At 41.8% G+C, this 19,315-nt stretch overlaps 1 protein-coding gene across 2 annotated transcripts in view; it reads left to right on the forward strand.

The window, feature by feature from the left end:
• The window catches only part of LOC308091248 (protein FAM180A-like), a 178,799-nt gene extending 160,925 nt beyond the window's left edge, over positions 1 to 17,874 (forward strand). Inside the window, exons 1-3 of one of the 2 annotated variants that reach the window (XM_080436706.1) lie at positions 10,468 to 10,703; positions 16,396 to 16,490; positions 17,194 to 17,874. In XM_080436706.1, the coding sequence (XP_080292832.1) occupies positions 10,622 to 10,703; positions 16,396 to 16,490; positions 17,194 to 17,526 (510 nt within the window). In that variant the 5' untranslated portion in view covers positions 10,468 to 10,621 and the 3' untranslated portion in view covers positions 17,527 to 17,874. Of the gene's footprint in view, positions 1 to 10,467; positions 10,704 to 16,395; positions 16,491 to 17,193 lie in introns of those variants that run through there. The other variant, XM_080436707.1, reaches the window with a different exon arrangement.
• The last annotated feature ends 1,441 nt before the right edge of the window (positions 17,875 to 19,315 follow it).

Genomic DNA, 19,315 nt, shown 5'->3' on the forward strand with positions numbered 1-19,315 from the left:
AGTACAAGTAAAAGTAAAAGAAGTTAGTGGTTAATTTTTATATCAATGAATTGCTGTAATGTTTTCACAATGAATTTATAGGACCTTGTAACTCTTGTTTCAGAGAGGTAACTGCATGCACTGGTGTGCTTATAGAACCACTACGGCGTTATACAAAGCCTGCAGAAACACCTATAGAAACATAGCAATTAGCTTCTTGGAGGTGTCCTCTATACTGTATATGTGATTCTAATTTGGGGTTGATTGGATGTTGTGTTCGTGATGTGTTTATATATGTTTATGTTTTTTGGATATGAAATAGGTCCCAGCCCGCCCACAAATGTATGAATCTAATTACAGTCAAACAGTATGGAGTATCAGAACCCTGTTTGATGCTCATTGTCACATGACTCACGACACCATTTCTACCTAATTTGGTAAAAAACGGAAAAAAAAGTGATATCTGATGCAAAGTGTTTGTGAAGGGGTGAGGGGGTGGATCGTGTCCTGAAGGTCAGGAGTTGAAGTGACCTTGACTGCCTTGTAAGTCGTCACCAGCAGTGTTTTGAACTGGATGAAGCGTCCTTGAGCAAGGCACTGAAGCCCTAACTGCTGCAGATAAGCAGGTTTGTTAAGAGTTACAATTATATTCTATTGTAAATGCAACCCTCATTGTAAATGTAAGGATTAATCCTGTCAATCAGTGTGATTGACAGGAGAGATTATCAGAGGAGCAGAGTTTGTACCATTAAGGTTCACCCATGGACAGAAGTATGGGTAGAGTCTCTCAGTGAAGGTGCAGCCAGTGAAAGGGTAAAGAAGAACTCTGGTCTCCACATCATAAAAGGAGACCAGACCCTCCTCATAATCCACAAACCCTCCCACTTTCTGGACCTCCTCTCTTACAGGGAGGAGAACATAAGGGTCAGCATTAGCCTGGTACTTATTTACATTCCTCAACCCTATAGTCCAGTAACCATTGGTTACTTGGTTAATGGACAGATCAATTTCTTCCTGTTGATGGACTCTCTGGCCACTCCTACATCCCAAGCAGTTTCCCCTCCAACCTGAACCTCATAGTAAAACTTTCCTGAGAAGCTTTGTTTTCCTAAGACACAGACACATGCATGGAATCTCTCTTTGTTGTTGGGGAGTTTCCTCCGTACATTTCAATGAAAACAGAAAACTGTGAACTCATCCTGTCTGAGGATGGAAAACAAGTGAGTACTTGTTTTCCATCCTCAGACAGGATGAGTTCACAGTTTTCTGTATCAGGATGAGGATCCAGAGTTACATCCACCTCATATTGTTGGATTCTCCTCATCTCAGCATCACACAGCTTGTTCTCCATCTCTTGACTGAGTGTCTTCTCCAGCTGTCTAGAACTGTGCCATTGATGTCTAAGAACCCAAACAGTGAAGTCTCAAGTTACGATCCAGGAATGGTCAGTTTTGACCTCCACTCGGTGATCTAATGGTATCAATAGGAGGATGTAAAGTCTGCTTCTCTTTCACCAATGTCCTCACACTGTGTTCGGAATCAGCCTTTAAATCCAGCTCCTCTTATCTCCACTCATCAAATATGACGTAATTTTCCCAAAAATGGAGTTCCACGTGACTCCACACCAGCCTCAACGTACTGTGATTGGACACATCAGGTAACCATGGCAACATGGGGCGGCCATAGCTGAATCGTTAGAGAGCCCAGGTTCGATTCCAGGCCTCAGCAATGTGTCAAAGCATCAAATTGAGCAAGACACTATTCCGGGCCGAAAAGGGATACACATACACGCAAAGATTGATGGAGTTAGAAAGACAAATTGAATCATGCAAAGCACAGAAAAACAGGGAATGCAGATCCAGGTTTGTCCACAGCTTTACCTGATTCCACATCAAGGATTTCAAGGGGTTTATAACCATGACTTTATTCCAGGGTTGTTAAAAAGAAAAGGTATAGAAGTTTTGGAGTAGGCCTACGTGATCACTGGAGAACTGGAGACCAAAGCCTTGGTTCAGGAAGACAAAGGAAAAGCTTTTAAATTAATTATTTTAATATCGTTCGTGCTTTCAAATTAATATCAGACATATGCATTTCAGTGATTTCCTTTTGAATGTTGGATTTGACTTCACAGTCTTCCAGACCTTGAGCATTAAAAACAGCCTCAGCAGGATCAGCTTGCAAAGACTGCCATCTTCAGGCAAACTACAAAACTACACTTATAGTCTCAAAAGTATGAGCTGGCAAATACAGACAGAACTCTAAATATATTCAAGCTCAAGTACTTTATTGCCATTTGTATGTATATGGAATACATATAGCACATTGTCATTAGACTGTGAAGTTCTTGGAAAGTGAAAATGCACTGTGAAAATGAGCAGTGTGACGCATTTTGAGGTTGTAGATCGGCAATTTTTAAAATAGAATCCTGATGAATTTTTTTTCCCCCTATTTTTGAATTGTGCAAAAATCCTGAAAAGTAACATTTTTATTTAATTTCAAATGCATTTAGTTATACTTATGTTAACTTTATGAACTTAAATACAAATACATTAGACATAAAAAAGACAATCGAATTTTAATACTAGTCATAACTAATATAGACTGAAGTAGCCTAATTAAAGCGGGTCGGACAAAAATGCCAGGGCTGAATTGTGGTCCCAGTCCGCCCCTGGCTGAAATCAATAATATATCAGTATTAACCTGCGGGCTGCATTAAGTGAAGGTGGGGGCCGCAGGTGGCCCCCGGGCCGACAGTTGCCCATGCATGCTGTAAATGAAGCTTCAGCCTTAGAAATGATGTCTTTAGAATCATGGGGAGAGGAGGGTCAGCGGGTGCAGTCAGGGGATTTACGAGGCTGATACTGAAGCTGTGTGCTGAACGTGATAGTCAGAACCATGTGGCTACCTCATCTGGTTCTGCAGCTAAACTCCTACCGCTAGAATCCCTCTGTCAGGCTGCAGGCATGTCCTGTCCCCTTGTTCTTTTTTCCTCTTTTCTTTTTTGTTAAACATTTTTTACCCTTCAGCTTCACCGATGGTGCAGTAGAAGGAATTTGGTTCAGGGGCTACAAACTGAAGCATTTCAAATATAAATATTTACAGAGATTATCAAATCATTATTCATCAATACTTCATGATTAGGAACGCTGGATCCAGAGTGACCACACCCACACTACTGGCTATTCGAAAATTGCATATATCTACAAGCTCACAATGTGTCGCATTAAGCTTTCAGCTGTGAGCTTTGCAGATCTGCTATTTCTGTGGAAAAACTTTGTCTATATATAGTGACACCACGGTTAATGTGGTTAATGGCTGTAGAATAACCTGTTCTCTTTTGTCTCTTTTCCGATAAAAGTGAACCATGTGATTGATTGATTGATTGATGTACTTTATTTAGTAAGACTTTATGTAGTGAGAATGGCAGTACATGGAAGTACAAATTCACAAGACAAGGTCTACTAAACTGGGAGTCTCATTAATAGTGAGGGCTGTTAACAAAAAAATTTGGACACGGCTCACAAAAGCGCCAATTTTTTTCTACATGCTCTCCATCACCATAGGTTTCATTTTGGAAGGGTAGCCACGTCATCAAGATGGCAGAAGGCGGCCATCTTGGATTGCAAAGATGGCCACCATGTAATATCTATAATTGCCAATATCTCGGCTTCCAAGCCACTTAGAAGGTCAATCTTGGTGTCAAAATATACATTTTCTGGGACAAGGAATGCAATAAAACTATAGGGAATATCAATAAGTGACTAATTCTGCCAAGATTAGATAATTTGGTTGATTCTGCCAATGTATGTACATAATTTTCAGACACATTGAAAAATGGAGCATGAAGAGAATTGAAGATTATTAGCTTCACTTTCCAGGATAACAACATTCAAATTATTGTCACATTGACAACTGCAAAGATCTGTGCAATTCCAGTGTGCCTTCTTGCATGAGCACCTTGCACCACAAGGTCTTTTACAACCGCACTTGACCAGTTCATTGCAGGCTTTTGACGCCATCGGTAGAATGCTCCACACAGGAAGCCAGACCTGGTTGTTGTCATCCAATGTCCATCCCCATCCTTCTGGACTGGGTGTCGGCTGCTGGGCCAGTTCAGATGTGGCCCAGATCCCAGACTGGTAGGCAACTCGCTTCACGTGCTGCAGCAGTGAATCTTGCGTTGGTGGAATGTGTTCCATCGTTTTGTTCTTCTGGCAGAACAACTCTCGTCGTGCTTCATTGACAGATTCCATATCACTTGTCTTATCATACATGATGACTGTGAAACGCTCAAGAAGCTGAAAGTGTTGGGCATCTATGGTCACAGAAGTGTATGGATTTTCTGCCATGTAGTTGAAGGCCTGGGTGACCTCAGGGTAGGACTTCCACGCCACCCATGCTGACTTCTTCCCTTTCCCGCTGAATGCTGATGTTGTGTCACAGCCTGTGTAACAGTGGAAGACGGGAAGTGCTGTGGACTTGTCTTTGCCCAGAGCATGGCAGATCGTGTTTATATGAACATAGGTGTAGTTCTTGCCAGTGCCAAAAGCAACCCAGATGTCTGCAGCTGGATACTTGGCGAGCAGGGCATGGAACTTGCCGATGAGGATAACGACAACATCCGTATCCACAGTGCGTATCAAGCAGGTAGAACAGCCATGTTCCAGGGCATCAAGCAGGTGAATCACTATCCTGGTGTCGGCCTCTTCATGGTTACATGGCAGCATCGAGTGGCTGGTGTCTGTGCCGACCACTGTGATGCCATATGTGATGAAGACCAGCTTGCCCTCTGGCCAGGCAGTGGATGCAATCTTCCCAGAGAGAAAGGCAAAGAGTTCCTGCTTGTTTGTAGGATCACGCAGGAAATCTGACCAATTCCCCGGCAGCTTGTTCTGACCAGCCACCTTCCGTCGTATCCCTTTGCCTCGCTTCTCCCTTGTTGACTCTTTTATGCTGCTGGTGATGTACGTATCCCAGACCACATCAACTCTTTTGGAGATCTCCAGGTGTTTCATGATGTGGGGAACAAAGACACAACTGGCATATTCGTCAAATGTGGTAATGTTGGTAGTGGACAGGAAGTGCACCACAGCAGCTCCATCGAGTACTTTGACATCAAACGTAGCTGGAGGTTCTTCTTGTGTCTTCTGTGTCAGAATATTTAGCAGATCTGACTTCTTTCCCAGCCGTAGTTTCCCTCTGTCAGATAGAGAGGGAGGGTATGGATGGTTTTCATGTTTAAAGAAGGTGCTCATGTTCCCCTCTCTGTGTTGCGTGGCTATATATAACCGGGAGAAGAGTGCCACATCATCCTTCAACATTGAGATCTGCCCTGCCTGCTTGGTCTTGATCTTGAGTGTTGGGCATCTGAAGAGAGGCAGTGAGTTCTTTTTGATGGGCTCATGAATGGAGTGTGTGCGGTCCATGATCACTGTCTTATGGTACTTGTCGTACTGTTCTCTGCCCACTGATTCCACAGTGCGGACTGTGTTAACCACTGACTCGTCAATCACATTTCGTGTGTCCAACATTAGAAGCTCGTGGCTATCATCTAGGAACGGATTGCCCATCCCACTGATGGTGTGCACAAGTGCTAGTGTTTGCTCTTTGAACGTCCTTTGTGTAGCCATTGCTTCTTCATGGTGGTGTTGTTTATTTCCTTTTTCTAAAAACATACTCCTGCTCAAGAGTCAGATCTGTCAAAGTTTGATAAAAATTCATACCAATATGTTGTGCATAATCTAGCCGACACATACATTTTAATACAATTGTGTACATATATGGCCAGAATCAACCAAATGATCTAATAATGGCAGAATTAGTCACGTATTGATATTCCCTATAGTTTTATTGCATTCCTTGTCCCATAAAATGTATATTTAGACACCAAGATTGACATTCTAAGTGGCTTGGAAGCCGAGATATTGGCACTTATAGATATTACATGGTGGCCATCTTTGCAATCCAAGATGGCCGCCTTCTGCCATCTTGATGACGTGGCTACCCTTCCAAAATGAAACCTATGGTGATGGAGAGCATGTAGAAAAAAATTGGCGCTTTTGTGAGCCGTGTCCACATTTTTCAAAAATCGGGTCTTACCCATCCTCACTATAAGCACTAAGCTTGTTTAAGATGAGAGCCCCATGCACACAAATCATGATACATATAAGAGACAGACAGATATACACACTACTATACAGAATGACATACAATCAGTTTTAATTTACAGGTATGAAGAGTGAAAAATATGTACAAGTGAAATGTATTTCACAGGTTCTTGATTTGTTTCCATACGTTACAGCGAGGTTTCAGATAAAGTTGTCAGAACCTAATTGATATGGTACACTAACACTGAGTTCAGGGAACACAGAAATCAGAACTTATACTTCTTTTTCCTTCTCCTTTTTTTCCCCTTTTTTAATGAGTTTTTTTTATGGCATGGTTGTGGTTATAATGGAAACATACACAAAGAGGGTTCTGTAAAGTTCCAGGTTGTGGAAGGTTCTCGGTCCTATAGTCAAAAAGAGCAATGAGTCACTATATATATAATGAAGACCACAGCTTTAAACACCTTTAAACACCTTCACACTAGTGAAGACCACACCTTTAAACTAATATAGATTCTAGTTGTTTATTCCGAAAAAGTAAGAAACTACTGTGGCACTTGACACGTTCAGTATGGAGTGAGGATGGAGGGATGAAGGGATGAAGTGATGGAGGGATAGTTATTGGGTGTGATTGTTCTCGGGTGTGATAATTATCGGGCATGATTGTTATCGGGTGGGTGTGATAGTTATCAGGTGTGATAGTTATCAGGTGTGATATGAGGTGTGTATGGGTGAGGAGTTATAAGATGAGATTGTTATGTGGTGTGGTCTCCCCTCCTAGCTGAACATACGTTGTTCCAACTCCAAAATGAATTATGTTTTTTATTATGTAATTTATTGTGCTGTGATATTTGGAGAATGCGATATTTGGAGAATGCAAAGTGCTCGTGCCAACTAAAGCACAGGCTGTCTGCATTCCACTGCAGCAGTGTGACTGTCACATCCCAGTGCTTTCTGACTGTCACTGTCCCACACAAACAGCTGTGTGGCTCAACAATATAGACCAGAGTGATGAGAGAAAGAAATCTATCTATACAATTCCACGTGTGTGTGTGTGTGTGTGTGTGTGTGTGTGTGTGTGTGTGTGTGTGTGTGTGTGTGTGTGTGTGTGTGTGTGTGTGTGTGTGCGTGCGTGCGTGCGTGTGTGTGCGCGTGCATACGTGCGTGCGTGCGTGCGTGCGTGTCCTTCGCGTATCTCGAGAACCGTCCAACCAATAATTTTTACATTTGGTGGGTATATTGTTACCACCGCAAGCGAGTGCAATGTAAAAAATATGTTAACAATTACTATCTAATCATTTGAAAGCCTGTGATGCTGAAAAATAGCAGAATGGACTAAATCTGTGATTCTCAGCCTTTTGAATTTCAAGGATCCCCATTTTGATAATATTTATTTATCTCATGGGACCCAATCTAAACTGTAAAACCCTCAGTGTTATTTTAACCCTGAGACAAATGGGTCGCAGACACATACTGTAATAGCCTGGTTCCAGACAAATCTGCCATTGCAACAAAAAAAAAAGCCCTTGGCAGATTAGGTCTGGCCCCTCTCAATAGAGATTGTATTTCTCTCCCTCCGAAGTTGCGAGGGACCAATCAGAGCCCAGTATGCAAATTGGGGCGGTTTTATCACCAGAGGCATTTTTTTAATTTGCCCCTCGGAAATGCAGGTTCCACACAGAGATTCCAGACTAATATCTACGCAGTGATATTAGTCTGGCCATTCCAGGCTAATACTGTAAGGATCCATTTGGGTCCCCTACGGTCCCCGAACCCCACGTTGAGAACCAGTGGACCAACACCACAGTAATTTGATGTGTTTTCTTTTCAGTTTTCACCACTCTTCACCTATCTTTGCCCCTTTGGAGAAGAGGGATGCTGCCAACCAGCGAACAGAGGCTTTCTTTGTGGTCCCTGCATCTGTTTTCTCTCCAGGTCTTTAGCTGTGAAAGTTGTGCAATTAGAAAACAAAAACAAACAAAAAAATGTACTCAGCGCCGGCGGGGATTGTGCATTTGTAGTGTGAACTTTCCGCGTCGACCTCGCAAAAGAGTGTAAACTGAGTGGGTTCCCTGGGGTGGTCTTGGCACTGGTGCAGACGTTGCATTCCTCTAACGGACACTAACAACTAACTATATGACCAAATACATAAACATGGGTCTCATAAAACTGTAATACAATCAAATGTATTTTTGTGTTGCGTCCATTCGCTTCTAAAATACACAAACTCGGTATTAGAATGCAGTGTGTTTTGCCCTCAAAGCATTTTGGTAGCAAAGAGAAAACAAACTATTTACAGATGCAAAATGTTTTCAGATAGAAAAACTGCCGTCATGGCTTACACCAGGGGTCAGCAAGTAAGTTTGACCTTGGGACAATTACTTTCTAAGTCATTAGATGATGGGCCAGAACACAATCACAGGCTAATTTAAGATCTGGAACTTTGATAATAATCAATATATTAATTGCTTTTTTATTGCTATAAGTTACTAAAATAAGATTGGTGTGTTTTAACTGCACACTGATAGAACTGCGTGCGTAATCAAATGTCACATGGTGCAGATAGGAATGCTTGGGGTAATAATTTTGTGAAGGCCACATTCTTGAATGAGGACTATTAGTTGATAATAAATATACATACAGAAAAACACCTGGAGATAGACAGACATACTCCCTTCTGAACAGAGATAAACAAGCTCTTTCATTGAATAGGAGCTCACGGTCTGTTCTTAGATATGGAGAGAAACTTTATTAAATACATACCTGTGTGAAGCACTAGATTCTCTATTTAGTGCTTCTCAAACTTTTTAATTAAAAGGATCTCCAATTTGGTATGCAAATTTAGGTCACAGACCCCCATAACTCTGAGAGTGTACAAATGGAACCAAGTGCTCATTTGGTTCCATTTGTACACTCTCTGAGTTACAGACCTTTTAAGGGTCCATTTAGTTCCAAACTACAATTTAGCTGGGGACCCCCTGGAAGCCCCTCAAGGACCCTAGGGGTCCCTGGACCCCACTTTGAGAATCACTAGCTATATTATGTGGGACTGTCAGATATTGTAAATTATTTACAAAATCATTTGCCGGGCCAGATGTCATCACTGGCGGGCCAATTTTGGCTTTAGGGTCCTTCAGGAAGCATGAATTTGCACAGCAAGTTTCATTGCAATCTTCCCATTTGATTGTGTGTAAGTGGAAATGCCCATGGGACATTTACAAACAATTTACAAACAGCTTAGTAAATGAGGCCCATTGTGTGTGAAGTGAAAATGCCTATGGGTGGCACTGGAGAAAATGCCATGGGGTTGCCAAAATCAGATGGGTTCATCCTAATGAAAGTACACAGCAAATTCCAAGTCAATCCGCCCAGTAGTTTTTTAGATCTATAGTTTTTTTAGATTGGGACCAAAATGGATGGACGGACCGATGCACGGGCCGACATTGTTTATCCTAACCGTAGGGTTCATCCTAGCAGGTAAAAAAAAAAAAACAGTAAAGAAAAAACTGATTCCAGGTTCCATTGACTATTTTATAATATTATATTATGTATTCATAATTTTGTTACGCTTGAGCGTCAAACAGCTTTTTAAAATACCATAATGTGTGCCTGTAACTGTCTTCCAAAATTGCAGCATCCTCATTTCCACATAGCCCTGGGTATATCCCACCAGGCCTGGTCAAGATATTTGCTCCACCAACCATACCTTTCTAGTTTTAACTGAATCCAAATGAGTGGATTTTGCACATAATTTTGGACAACTACTGCCGCTGTGTCCCTTACTGCTCCCCGAGCGCTGTAATAATAATAGCACACACATGCTCCTAATATTGTTGTAGTTACGGGTAAATGCAGAGGACAAATTCCACATGCAAATGATATACAGTGGCAAACATACCCCTGAGTAGTTACCAATGATTATTATATTATTTCAATGATGATAGTGATGTATGACAGTTACACACCTGTTACTGTGATTAACAGAGTGATTTACAGAGGTGGGTCTTTAAACCTGATGAATGATGACTACCAGCTGGAAACACTAAATGGCCAGGTTTCAGCTGGCAGGGGAGAGAGAGAGAGAGAGAGAGAGAGAGAGAGAGAGAGAGAGAGAGAGAGAGAGAGAGAGAGAGAGAGAGAGAGAGAGAGAGAGAGAGAGAGAGAGAGAGAGAGAGAGAAAGAGGGGGGAGAGAGAGAGAGAAAGAGAGAGAGAGAGAGAGAGAGAGAGAAGGAGAGAGTGAGGGAGTGAGAGAGAGAGGGCATTGGGGAAAGAGGGAGGCGTTAACAGCCAGACCTGGCAGAAGAAAGCAGATTGTTCATAAACAGAGAGGTGATGGAGGTACCACAGTAGACTGAGGCATGTGAGCAAAAAAGACACCCAAAAGGAAGCACACATTGAGCATTGATGGATGTCGTGCAGCGCTGTGGTGAGCAGTAAGTAACATGGTACATTTGGACCAGAGCACATAGAGAGGGAGAGGACAGTGATCTTTGCCTCTGTCCAGCTGAGAGACACACTGACTGACTAGACCAGCATGCTGCCCTGCAGGATCATCCTGCTCTCTCTGCTCTGCTGCTGGCTCCACGTGTGCAGCACCCACCAGCGTCGGAATAAAGGTTAGACCCCCTGCAACTATAAACCAGCTGAAACCTTTCAGTGTTGAATTGAATGGTGTTATTTTTTGGTGCATGTGTCTCTCACTTAGAGAAAACTGTATGATGTTACAATGTTGGAGTATGTACTTTGGGAAGGGGCACAGTTGTGGTGAATGCTGTAAGTGTTAATCTAACCCTGACTAACATTAGACCTGTATGCAGTGTCAATTTTAAACAGCAAATTCTGATTTAGTCAAGAGCCATTATATGCCATTAATTATTGCCATTAATAGCCATCTTAAGCCAGTCTTAGTCTTTTGGATATCACACCATTTAGTTTTAGTCCTATTTTAGTCATCTGAAATTGTTTAGTCTCAGTCTACTCTAAAGTCGACTAAATATAAAAATCCTAGTCTTTTAGTCTTACTCTTAATCAACAAAATTAACACTGCTGTATAGAGTTTGTTGTTTATTTTTGACACCAGATTTCATTTTTAAGGTATTACTGACATATTGCATTTTATTAATTCTTTGTAGTTTCACTGTTTAAATTCAATTTCTAACGTAGAACTAATAGTGTCTGTCAAAAACACTGCGCAACAAAACTCCATATTGTGTTAATTTAACTCAGACTGTACAAGTGGAACCAAATGGACCAATGAAGCAAATGGAAACCCAATTGGTTCCATTTGTACACTCTCTGAGTTATATTAACACTGGATGTGACTGTGTGTTGTTGATGTTTTGTGATGTCACGCAGCTGTGCTGCCATATGGAGCCCAAAGAGAAGCTATTTTTACCACATATTTCTGTCCCAAACTCAGGGAGCTGAACTTGGAAAAAAGTGTGAGTGTGACGATATAGAATCAAACGGAATGAATGAGCTCATTATGTTTACGGTGTTCACCTCAGAGGTTCCAGTGTCACAGCCCAGCACTGTGAATTCAACAGACACTGCATTGTCACCGGCTCCTAGGATGGATTTATTTTAAGCTATACTACGATCCATCACATTCTTTTAGCGAATTAAACGTTATTTTAATGTGTATGAGTCGAGTATGTATACTCAGGTAGAAGAGTTGAGTAGAATCATTCTTATTCTGGTGTGTGTGTGTGTGTGTGTGTGTGTGTGTGTGTGTGTGTGTGTGTGTGTGTGTGTGTGTGTGTGTGTGTGTGTGTGTGTGTGTGTGTGTGTGTGTGTGTGTGTGTGTGTGTGTGGTCTATCAAATCCTGTCGTGAAGGATTACAACAGTGTGCACTCATCATGTCTGTACATTTGTTCCAGAGCAACACCGCAGCAGTCACTCACTCCACACAACATGTCACCATAAGCCCCTGGGAGGACCATTTGTTCCTGTTCAGGGACAAATACTGTAGTGAAGAAGTTACTTTGAAATAAGTCATTGAGTTCTGATCCATCCATGTTCCACATACATTCTTATGGTAGAGGAGAGTTGTACTTTCATTCCGTCTCTATCTCTCTCTCTCTCATTTCGATCTTAACAAATAATCATTTGGTCCCCACTCCTTTGGGGGTATTTGTCACTGTATATTTTGCCTCTGCCTTTAACCCATCCTAAGTATCAGGAGCAGTGGGTGCTACGCCTAGGTGCAGCGGCGGACTGGGACCAAAATTCAGCCCTGGCATTTTGGTCGGAACCGGCCCACCTCCCGTTTTGTCAACGGGGTGGGGGGGGGGGGGGGGGGGCGTTTCACTGTTTTAACCCAGCAACCCTGTGTTAAAATATGCCACTGCTGGAAAGCATCCCAGCCCAAACGTTAACGTAACCAATAATTGGGCCGCGCGACCCGGAAATGTCCGTAATAATCCTAAAACGGGAGCAAAAATATTATTATTATTTAATTATTTTTGGGTGGCCCACCGGCCCACCGGGCATATGCCCGGTATGCCAAATGGCCAGTCCGCCCCTGCCTAGGTGGGCTGTGCCCGGGGAGTAGTTAGGGGTCAAGTGTCTTCCTCAGGGACACGTCAACACATAGACCGGGGCCAGGACAAGAACCGGGGGACCTTCTGTTTCTCAGGCGGCCTGTTCAGCTTTGGCTGACCAATCTGTTTTTTTTATCTCTTTCTTTCTTCTGGTATATATTTGAAGAAGAATAGAATATAGCTTCAGTTGTAAACCTCATGATTTGTAAGACATTCTTATAGAAGACTTAAATTCCATGGTCTTTGAAACAAGTGTTAGTTTGCTACTGGGTAATTGGTTCACCATAACACTACACTGCAGTGTTTAAGTCTTGTACAGTATATATTAACGCTGTTTGAAGTTATAGACACTTCAGCCTGAGTCTTCTGCTAGCAATTTGTCTCACACATGTTCATCTACACATGGTTCCAATATGAACATGGTAGCCAGGGTCCAACATTCATGGGATTCAGGAAACGGATGTTCCTCCAAAGAATGAGAAGCATACAGCAGAAATATTCAGAACGTCTAAAACCAAGCCAAGACATTTCAGTTGTCTGGTCAATATTATAGGAGATGGGTGGTGGGATGTTTTGGTTTGTTTTTGGTTGTATTATTGTAGCAGCATTAGTAGTAGTATTTTGGACCTATTGGTTCTCTCGTATATGATCTTTATGATCTTAGGCTTAATATGAGAAGAACAGATTTTGTTTCAATACAATATTGTCATGTCATTGTCGTTTAAAAATCATTATCATCAAATTATTAAGTTATTGATAATGATTGATGTATATTGTAATATAGGCACACACCACACCTCTATGGATACATTTGGAATGCAAAGTAAGGTTGGTTTATTTTTATCTTATCTATTTTCAGTGTTGAGGAAAGCTTGCTGGAGTATAATACATTCGAGTATAATACATTCCCTGCCTCCAGCTTTATAGTAAGAGCACGTGATGAATGAACATTGAACCTTGAACGTCTGAGTCTAAACTTAACTATGAATTGGACAACTTTCAATTAAAATTGTCTTACTGGACTCATGTTGGGGTTTTCATCTGGATCCCAGGCTACATCAGTGAGTATGAGCAAACACTGAGACAGATGTAGTCATACCCTAGCATCCGTATTCCGTAAATAGCCTACTATAATAATAATCTACAATCCCCCCCCCCACACACACACACACACACACACACACACACACATTTTATATATTACTCCTATACATTTTGTCCAAACATCACCCAAATCGGTACACATTATCTCTATAATCAAGTGATCATGAAGAATCCATCCGATTTTTCATATTCCATCCTGATTGGCGAATTCCGAACATTGCTGGCCCACAACAACCTACCCGACCTGGCTGAGACCTGTGCTCCGAGGAGCACTTTCTCTTTTGGGTTTGTAGCGAGAGCTTAGAGGGCTCTAAGGATGGCAGTGTCAGTCGGTTCAAAACACTTTTTGTCCAATTAGACGTATGGCACAGCCTCTAGGGGTCACCAGTGAGCCTTTTAAACTCTAGTCTTGCTGTTTGTCCATGTGTTGGCCAAAAACCTACAGTATGCAGGCTGTTGGAACCCATTATTACATCATGTTGAGTGTTTCTACTCCATTGGCAAAAAATACAAGTTAACTTAATTCTATCAAGTTCTATATTTTGCTTTTTTAACTCAATAGTTGTATTAAACTAGGTGGGGTTGGCGAAAGGGCCTACTCTGTGTGGAATTTGCATGTTCTCCCTGTGTCTCTCAGGGTAGCGAACACGTTCCACGCCAGAGTTTAATCTCATAATGTACTCACCAGTGCCAGTGTTTTATTGTAGTTTTTTTGTTTTATTCACGTCGCCACAGACAAAGTTAAATCCGTTAAATCTGCGCATTCAACTCTTTGTAAACACACAGCCGATCCTTGTGATTCGAACCACCGAAGACCGTATGAAAATCTGATCCGCCATCTTGTAGTTACAACAGTTTATGTTAAACAGCGATCAGCGACGAGAAAAACTACAACTGAGAAAATGTCGGATTGGTGTCATCTTTAGAATGGAAGTGGATGGGATCGGAAAAAACGGATCCCGGATAATTCCGCTTGTGCTACAATGAAATGTGTCGTATTTTGTGAACTAAAAAAAACTAAAAAAAAAAAAAAAAAAAAAAAAGACCAGTTGGCGTAGATCTACGCGACTGGCACGTGGCGGCTTTAAATAGGTTCGCGTAGATATACGCGACTGGCACTCAATGTGTTAATACCATCACAAAAACATGCAGTAATCCTGGTCGCTATACCGCCGCCCCCATGACAGCCGGGGCGCCTGATGGAGGTGAATGGAACTGGTTGGAATAACGTGTTCCTTCCACGCGCTACGTCCAACCGGGGAAACTTCCCTCTGTCAGGTGACAAGAAGGTCAGTTGGCTCTCATGCATTGAAGGAGGCATGACTCGGCCCTGTCCTCCCTAGGCTGGTGAGTGTAGCGCCCAGGATCACTTAGAAATTGGCACCGGGTGAAAAATAAGGGTTACAAAATCGCGGGATGAAAACATAAAAATAAATTTAAAAAACGAGTTGCCGAAGCAGTAAAGTTTAGCCTGTGTCAGTCTAGTCTGTCTGTCTGTCTGTCTGTCTGTCTGTCTGTCTGTCCTTCTATTTGCTACAACATCTGGACACCTTTCCACTAGTTGGCACAGACACCTGAATCACATCCTTTTATAGCTCAAGAAACATGATGTCTTATAAGATCCAGATTCAATGCACTTGAATGATAAAATGTAATAAAATAAAAACCCTGGCACCGTATTGTGAGGAGGAGTTGAAATCTTGTAGAGGAGTTATATGGGACAGTATAAGTGAAAAAAAAGTAGCATTTGGACCCCTGGAACCGAATAGCTATACCTCTTCATCATTTATCCTTCCTCATCCTCCCTGTTTATCAAACAACTTCTCTATACACACAGTCCTGTGTGTAAGAGGAAAGAAATGTCTAATGCAGGGGTCTTCAACCTTTTCAGGCCAAGGACCCCCTAACTGAGAGAGAGATGAAGCAGGGACCCCCACTATATATTACATAAAATTGTGTTTCAGATTAAAGCTTTTCATAGATGTTGGATTCATGTTAATGTGTATTTTCAGACATTTAACGACTTAAACCATCAATACTTAGTAAACTTTCACTCTGTACTTGGTCTGCTCTTTTTCCCCTCTTTGCCGAAAATAGCCGATCTACAAGCTCACAACGCCTCGCGCTGCGAGGCGTTGTGAGCTTGTAGATCGGCTATTTTCCACTAAAGTTGTCCTTAGAATAGGGATGCTAGGGTTCAAGTGGTTGATGTAAAAAACAATGATCCTATCACAGAGATTTGGCGGACCCCCTGTAGCAACTCTGAGGACCCCCTAGGGGTCCCAGACCCCCTGTTGAAGACCCCTGGTCTAATGCATATAAAAATGTTATTGAAAAGCTTAAAACTCCAAAGGTTGAGACTCCCTGTGTTATAGACACAGACTTTGACAGTGTAGGTCAAATTAAACACACCTAGGGCTCAAACCCTACTCACTCCATCATCTGTTATCCTGTTATGTCTGTTCTTGACATTATGACCTTCATCTTCATCTTTGTACTTTTCCACCCAAAGGTTAATCATCTCTCTTCTCTTCTGATCATTACTACTACTGATTATTACTATCGATCATTACTCTGAAGTTTCATGATATCTACCCATCTGGTCTCCATTATGACCATGATCTTTCAACTTCTTGACCCCCCCCCCTCTCTCTCTCTTAGCATTGTTTCCATCCATAAGGATAAAGAGAGGTCTGGCAACCATGCTGAATCCAACCTTTCACAACTCCATAGATGACGTCAATCTGTTGTTTGAGGTGAGAAAAAAAACACACACGGCCTTTTTTCAACTTTTCACTTTTTCAACTGGTACTCAGTTGGCAGTTGGTGTTTACAGTGGTGGACAGTAATGGATTACATTTACTGGGGTACTGTATTTGTATTTTGGATAGTTATGACTTTCACTCCACTATAAATTTCAATAGAGTATATGCACATGCCTCACTTTTCCACCGGGACATGCCCCCCCCCCTCATCTAGACTGGGTGGCAAAACAATGAGCAGCATGGAGCATTGGAGCATAACTTCCGGGTACGATGATGTCATACGCATAGCCTCTATATTGTACGTTTGACTCCACAAACTCAAGTAGGGTTGAGTGCTTTGTCCACTAATGCATGGGTCTTCAACGCCTCATGCTGCAAGGCGTTGAAGACGGAGAGTTGGTGTGTAGAAGGAAAATGAGCAGACCAAGTACAGAGCCACAACGGTTAAGTTGACTAAATATTGTGGGTTTAAAAGATTAACTGTCTGAAAATGAATCCAACCGTGAAGACAGTGTCAAACATAAGTCTATGAAGCTATCTATGAAGTTTAATCTGCAACACAATGTTATATAATATATAGTTGGGGGGGGGGGGGGTCCCTGCTTCATCTCTCTCTCAGCTAAGGGGTCCTTGCCCTGAAAAACCTTGAAGACCCCATGCACTAACGGGTGTGTGTGTTTGATCCCTTGTGCAGATGTTGCTGTCGGGCCTACAGATCGGAGAAGACGCCGGGCGCTTCTCGGTGAGCGACGCTGAGCTGGCGTCTCTCCGACAGACCAGGAAGTTAGAGGCCATCTGCGAGGATGTGTTGCCCAGGAAACTGACCGCCGTACGCAGGCTGACCGCAGACCTGTCGCATCAAGCTGGACGGCTGCGCCAGGGGGATTTTGAACGCACCCTGTTGACCATGGTCTACACAGCCCAGCGGGTGGTCAATTCCACCACTGGCCACCAGAGGGACATGTGGGCAGAGTCCTTTGTCAGTTTGTACAAAGCCATCAAGCAGGATCTGACTGGGACACTTTGACTTTCATGTATCCACTTAAAACCGTATATACTTCATTGGAGCCCCCCAGGGGTCTATACTAGGCCCCCTCCTTTTTTCCCTCGCCACCAAAAGTCTTCACATCAGCTATTTTGGCCAAACGTTCCCCCCAGAATAGGGACTCAAAAGTTCAAGTGCTTAATTGTCGGAAACACAGTTTTTCTGGAAAATACTTTATATTTTCATCTTAGTTTATGTATGTCAATGTAATGTTGCTTTTGACATAATCTCTCACTGGTATTTCTTTCACAATAACCATTCCACAGTTTTTTGTTGTTATAGTGTGTGCATCCGAGACTCGCTCCAGAGTGACATAGACACCGGAAATGTACCGGGGAAAGTATTTATTTATATATAAAAACAGTTCCTGACAACTTGTTGTTGTGTTCCAAAATATCATTGTGTGCTGGGACTCTGCAGCATTCCTTTTTGAGCAGTACTTACGTATAGACAAACGCTGTAATGGCAACAGACTGGTGTTGCCCAAACCACTACTAAAATTAATATTACACAGATGACTTTAAACAATGTATTTACATGGAAATGCAGTGGAAATATAATGACAATGTAAGTAATAATGCAGCAGTAAACTTTGATTTATTTAAATTAAGATTTATTTTCAGAGTTTATTTTCAATGATTGTCTGATAGGAAACCATACGCAATCCATGAATCTCTGGAATCAGTGTTTTTTTTTGTCATTCAACACAATGCATTATGCATTTCTGTGTCTGAAAGAAACAAATCGTGTACAAAAACAGTTTATACAATTATGCATGTCAGTGTGTTCAGCAATTCAACACAATGTCAAAAGAAATCTTCGACCATACCAATGCCAATCATACATCACTAATAACTAGTTCCCCAAATTAGACCCATCTATATAACCAGTTCTATACAGTAGGCCAAAATATCACAACAGTTACTAGACCCTCCAGAAAAAAGCGATTATGCGATCGCAGAATTTACAGCATAATCAGCAAAATGGCACATAATTATGCGGGGGTAACGTTTTTTCAAAAAGGCCGCATCGCATCGCATAATATGCGCATCGCATCACATAATATGCGCATCGCATAATATGCGCTTCGCATCGCATATTTCGTAACTTTTCACATATTTCGCATTTTTTGCAATTTCACCGCATAAAATTGCAAAAGAAAACTACATATTTCATCGCAAAATCAAGGATTTTAGCCTGCATAATCAAGAGTTTTAGCCCGCATAATCAAGGATTTTTGCCCGCGTTTTTCTGGAGGGTCTGAAGTTACGTTAATCACCTAAACCACTTCATCGTATGATGGTGTCATGCGCGAAAGTAGACGATCTACTGACCTTGTAGATCGGCTATTTTTCTTTTTAAAAATATTGAACATTTTTGGTAAATTTTTTACATTTCCGCCAAGAATGACATGCCCAAAATAGGGACTCCAGTTTCAAAGTGGGTAAGTACAGTGAACTATGATGTTACAGTAAGAGTACTTGTGTGTATTTGAGTCTTTGGAGAGATAAAAACAGAAGGTCCAATAATGGAAGCCTTTCACAAACATGGCTGATGTACTTCCACTTCCACTCACTAGGGTAGAGATTTGTTCTCACCATCGCCAGCAATGTTAAGAAACCATCATTCAGTCACCTCCAATCCTATCTGTAATGATCTATTTTGTGTTTCATTATAGCGTATGAAGGATGGGCAGGAATTAACAAAAAATTCTAATACAAATAGCCCCCAAACGATTGTATCAATCTAAACTAGACCCACCTTAAAAATT

Source organism: Gymnoscopelus braueri, assembly GCF_963280865.1.
Source record: "Gymnoscopelus braueri genome assembly, chromosome: 9".
Lineage (NCBI taxonomy): Eukaryota > Metazoa > Chordata > Actinopteri > Myctophiformes > Myctophidae > Gymnoscopelus > Gymnoscopelus braueri.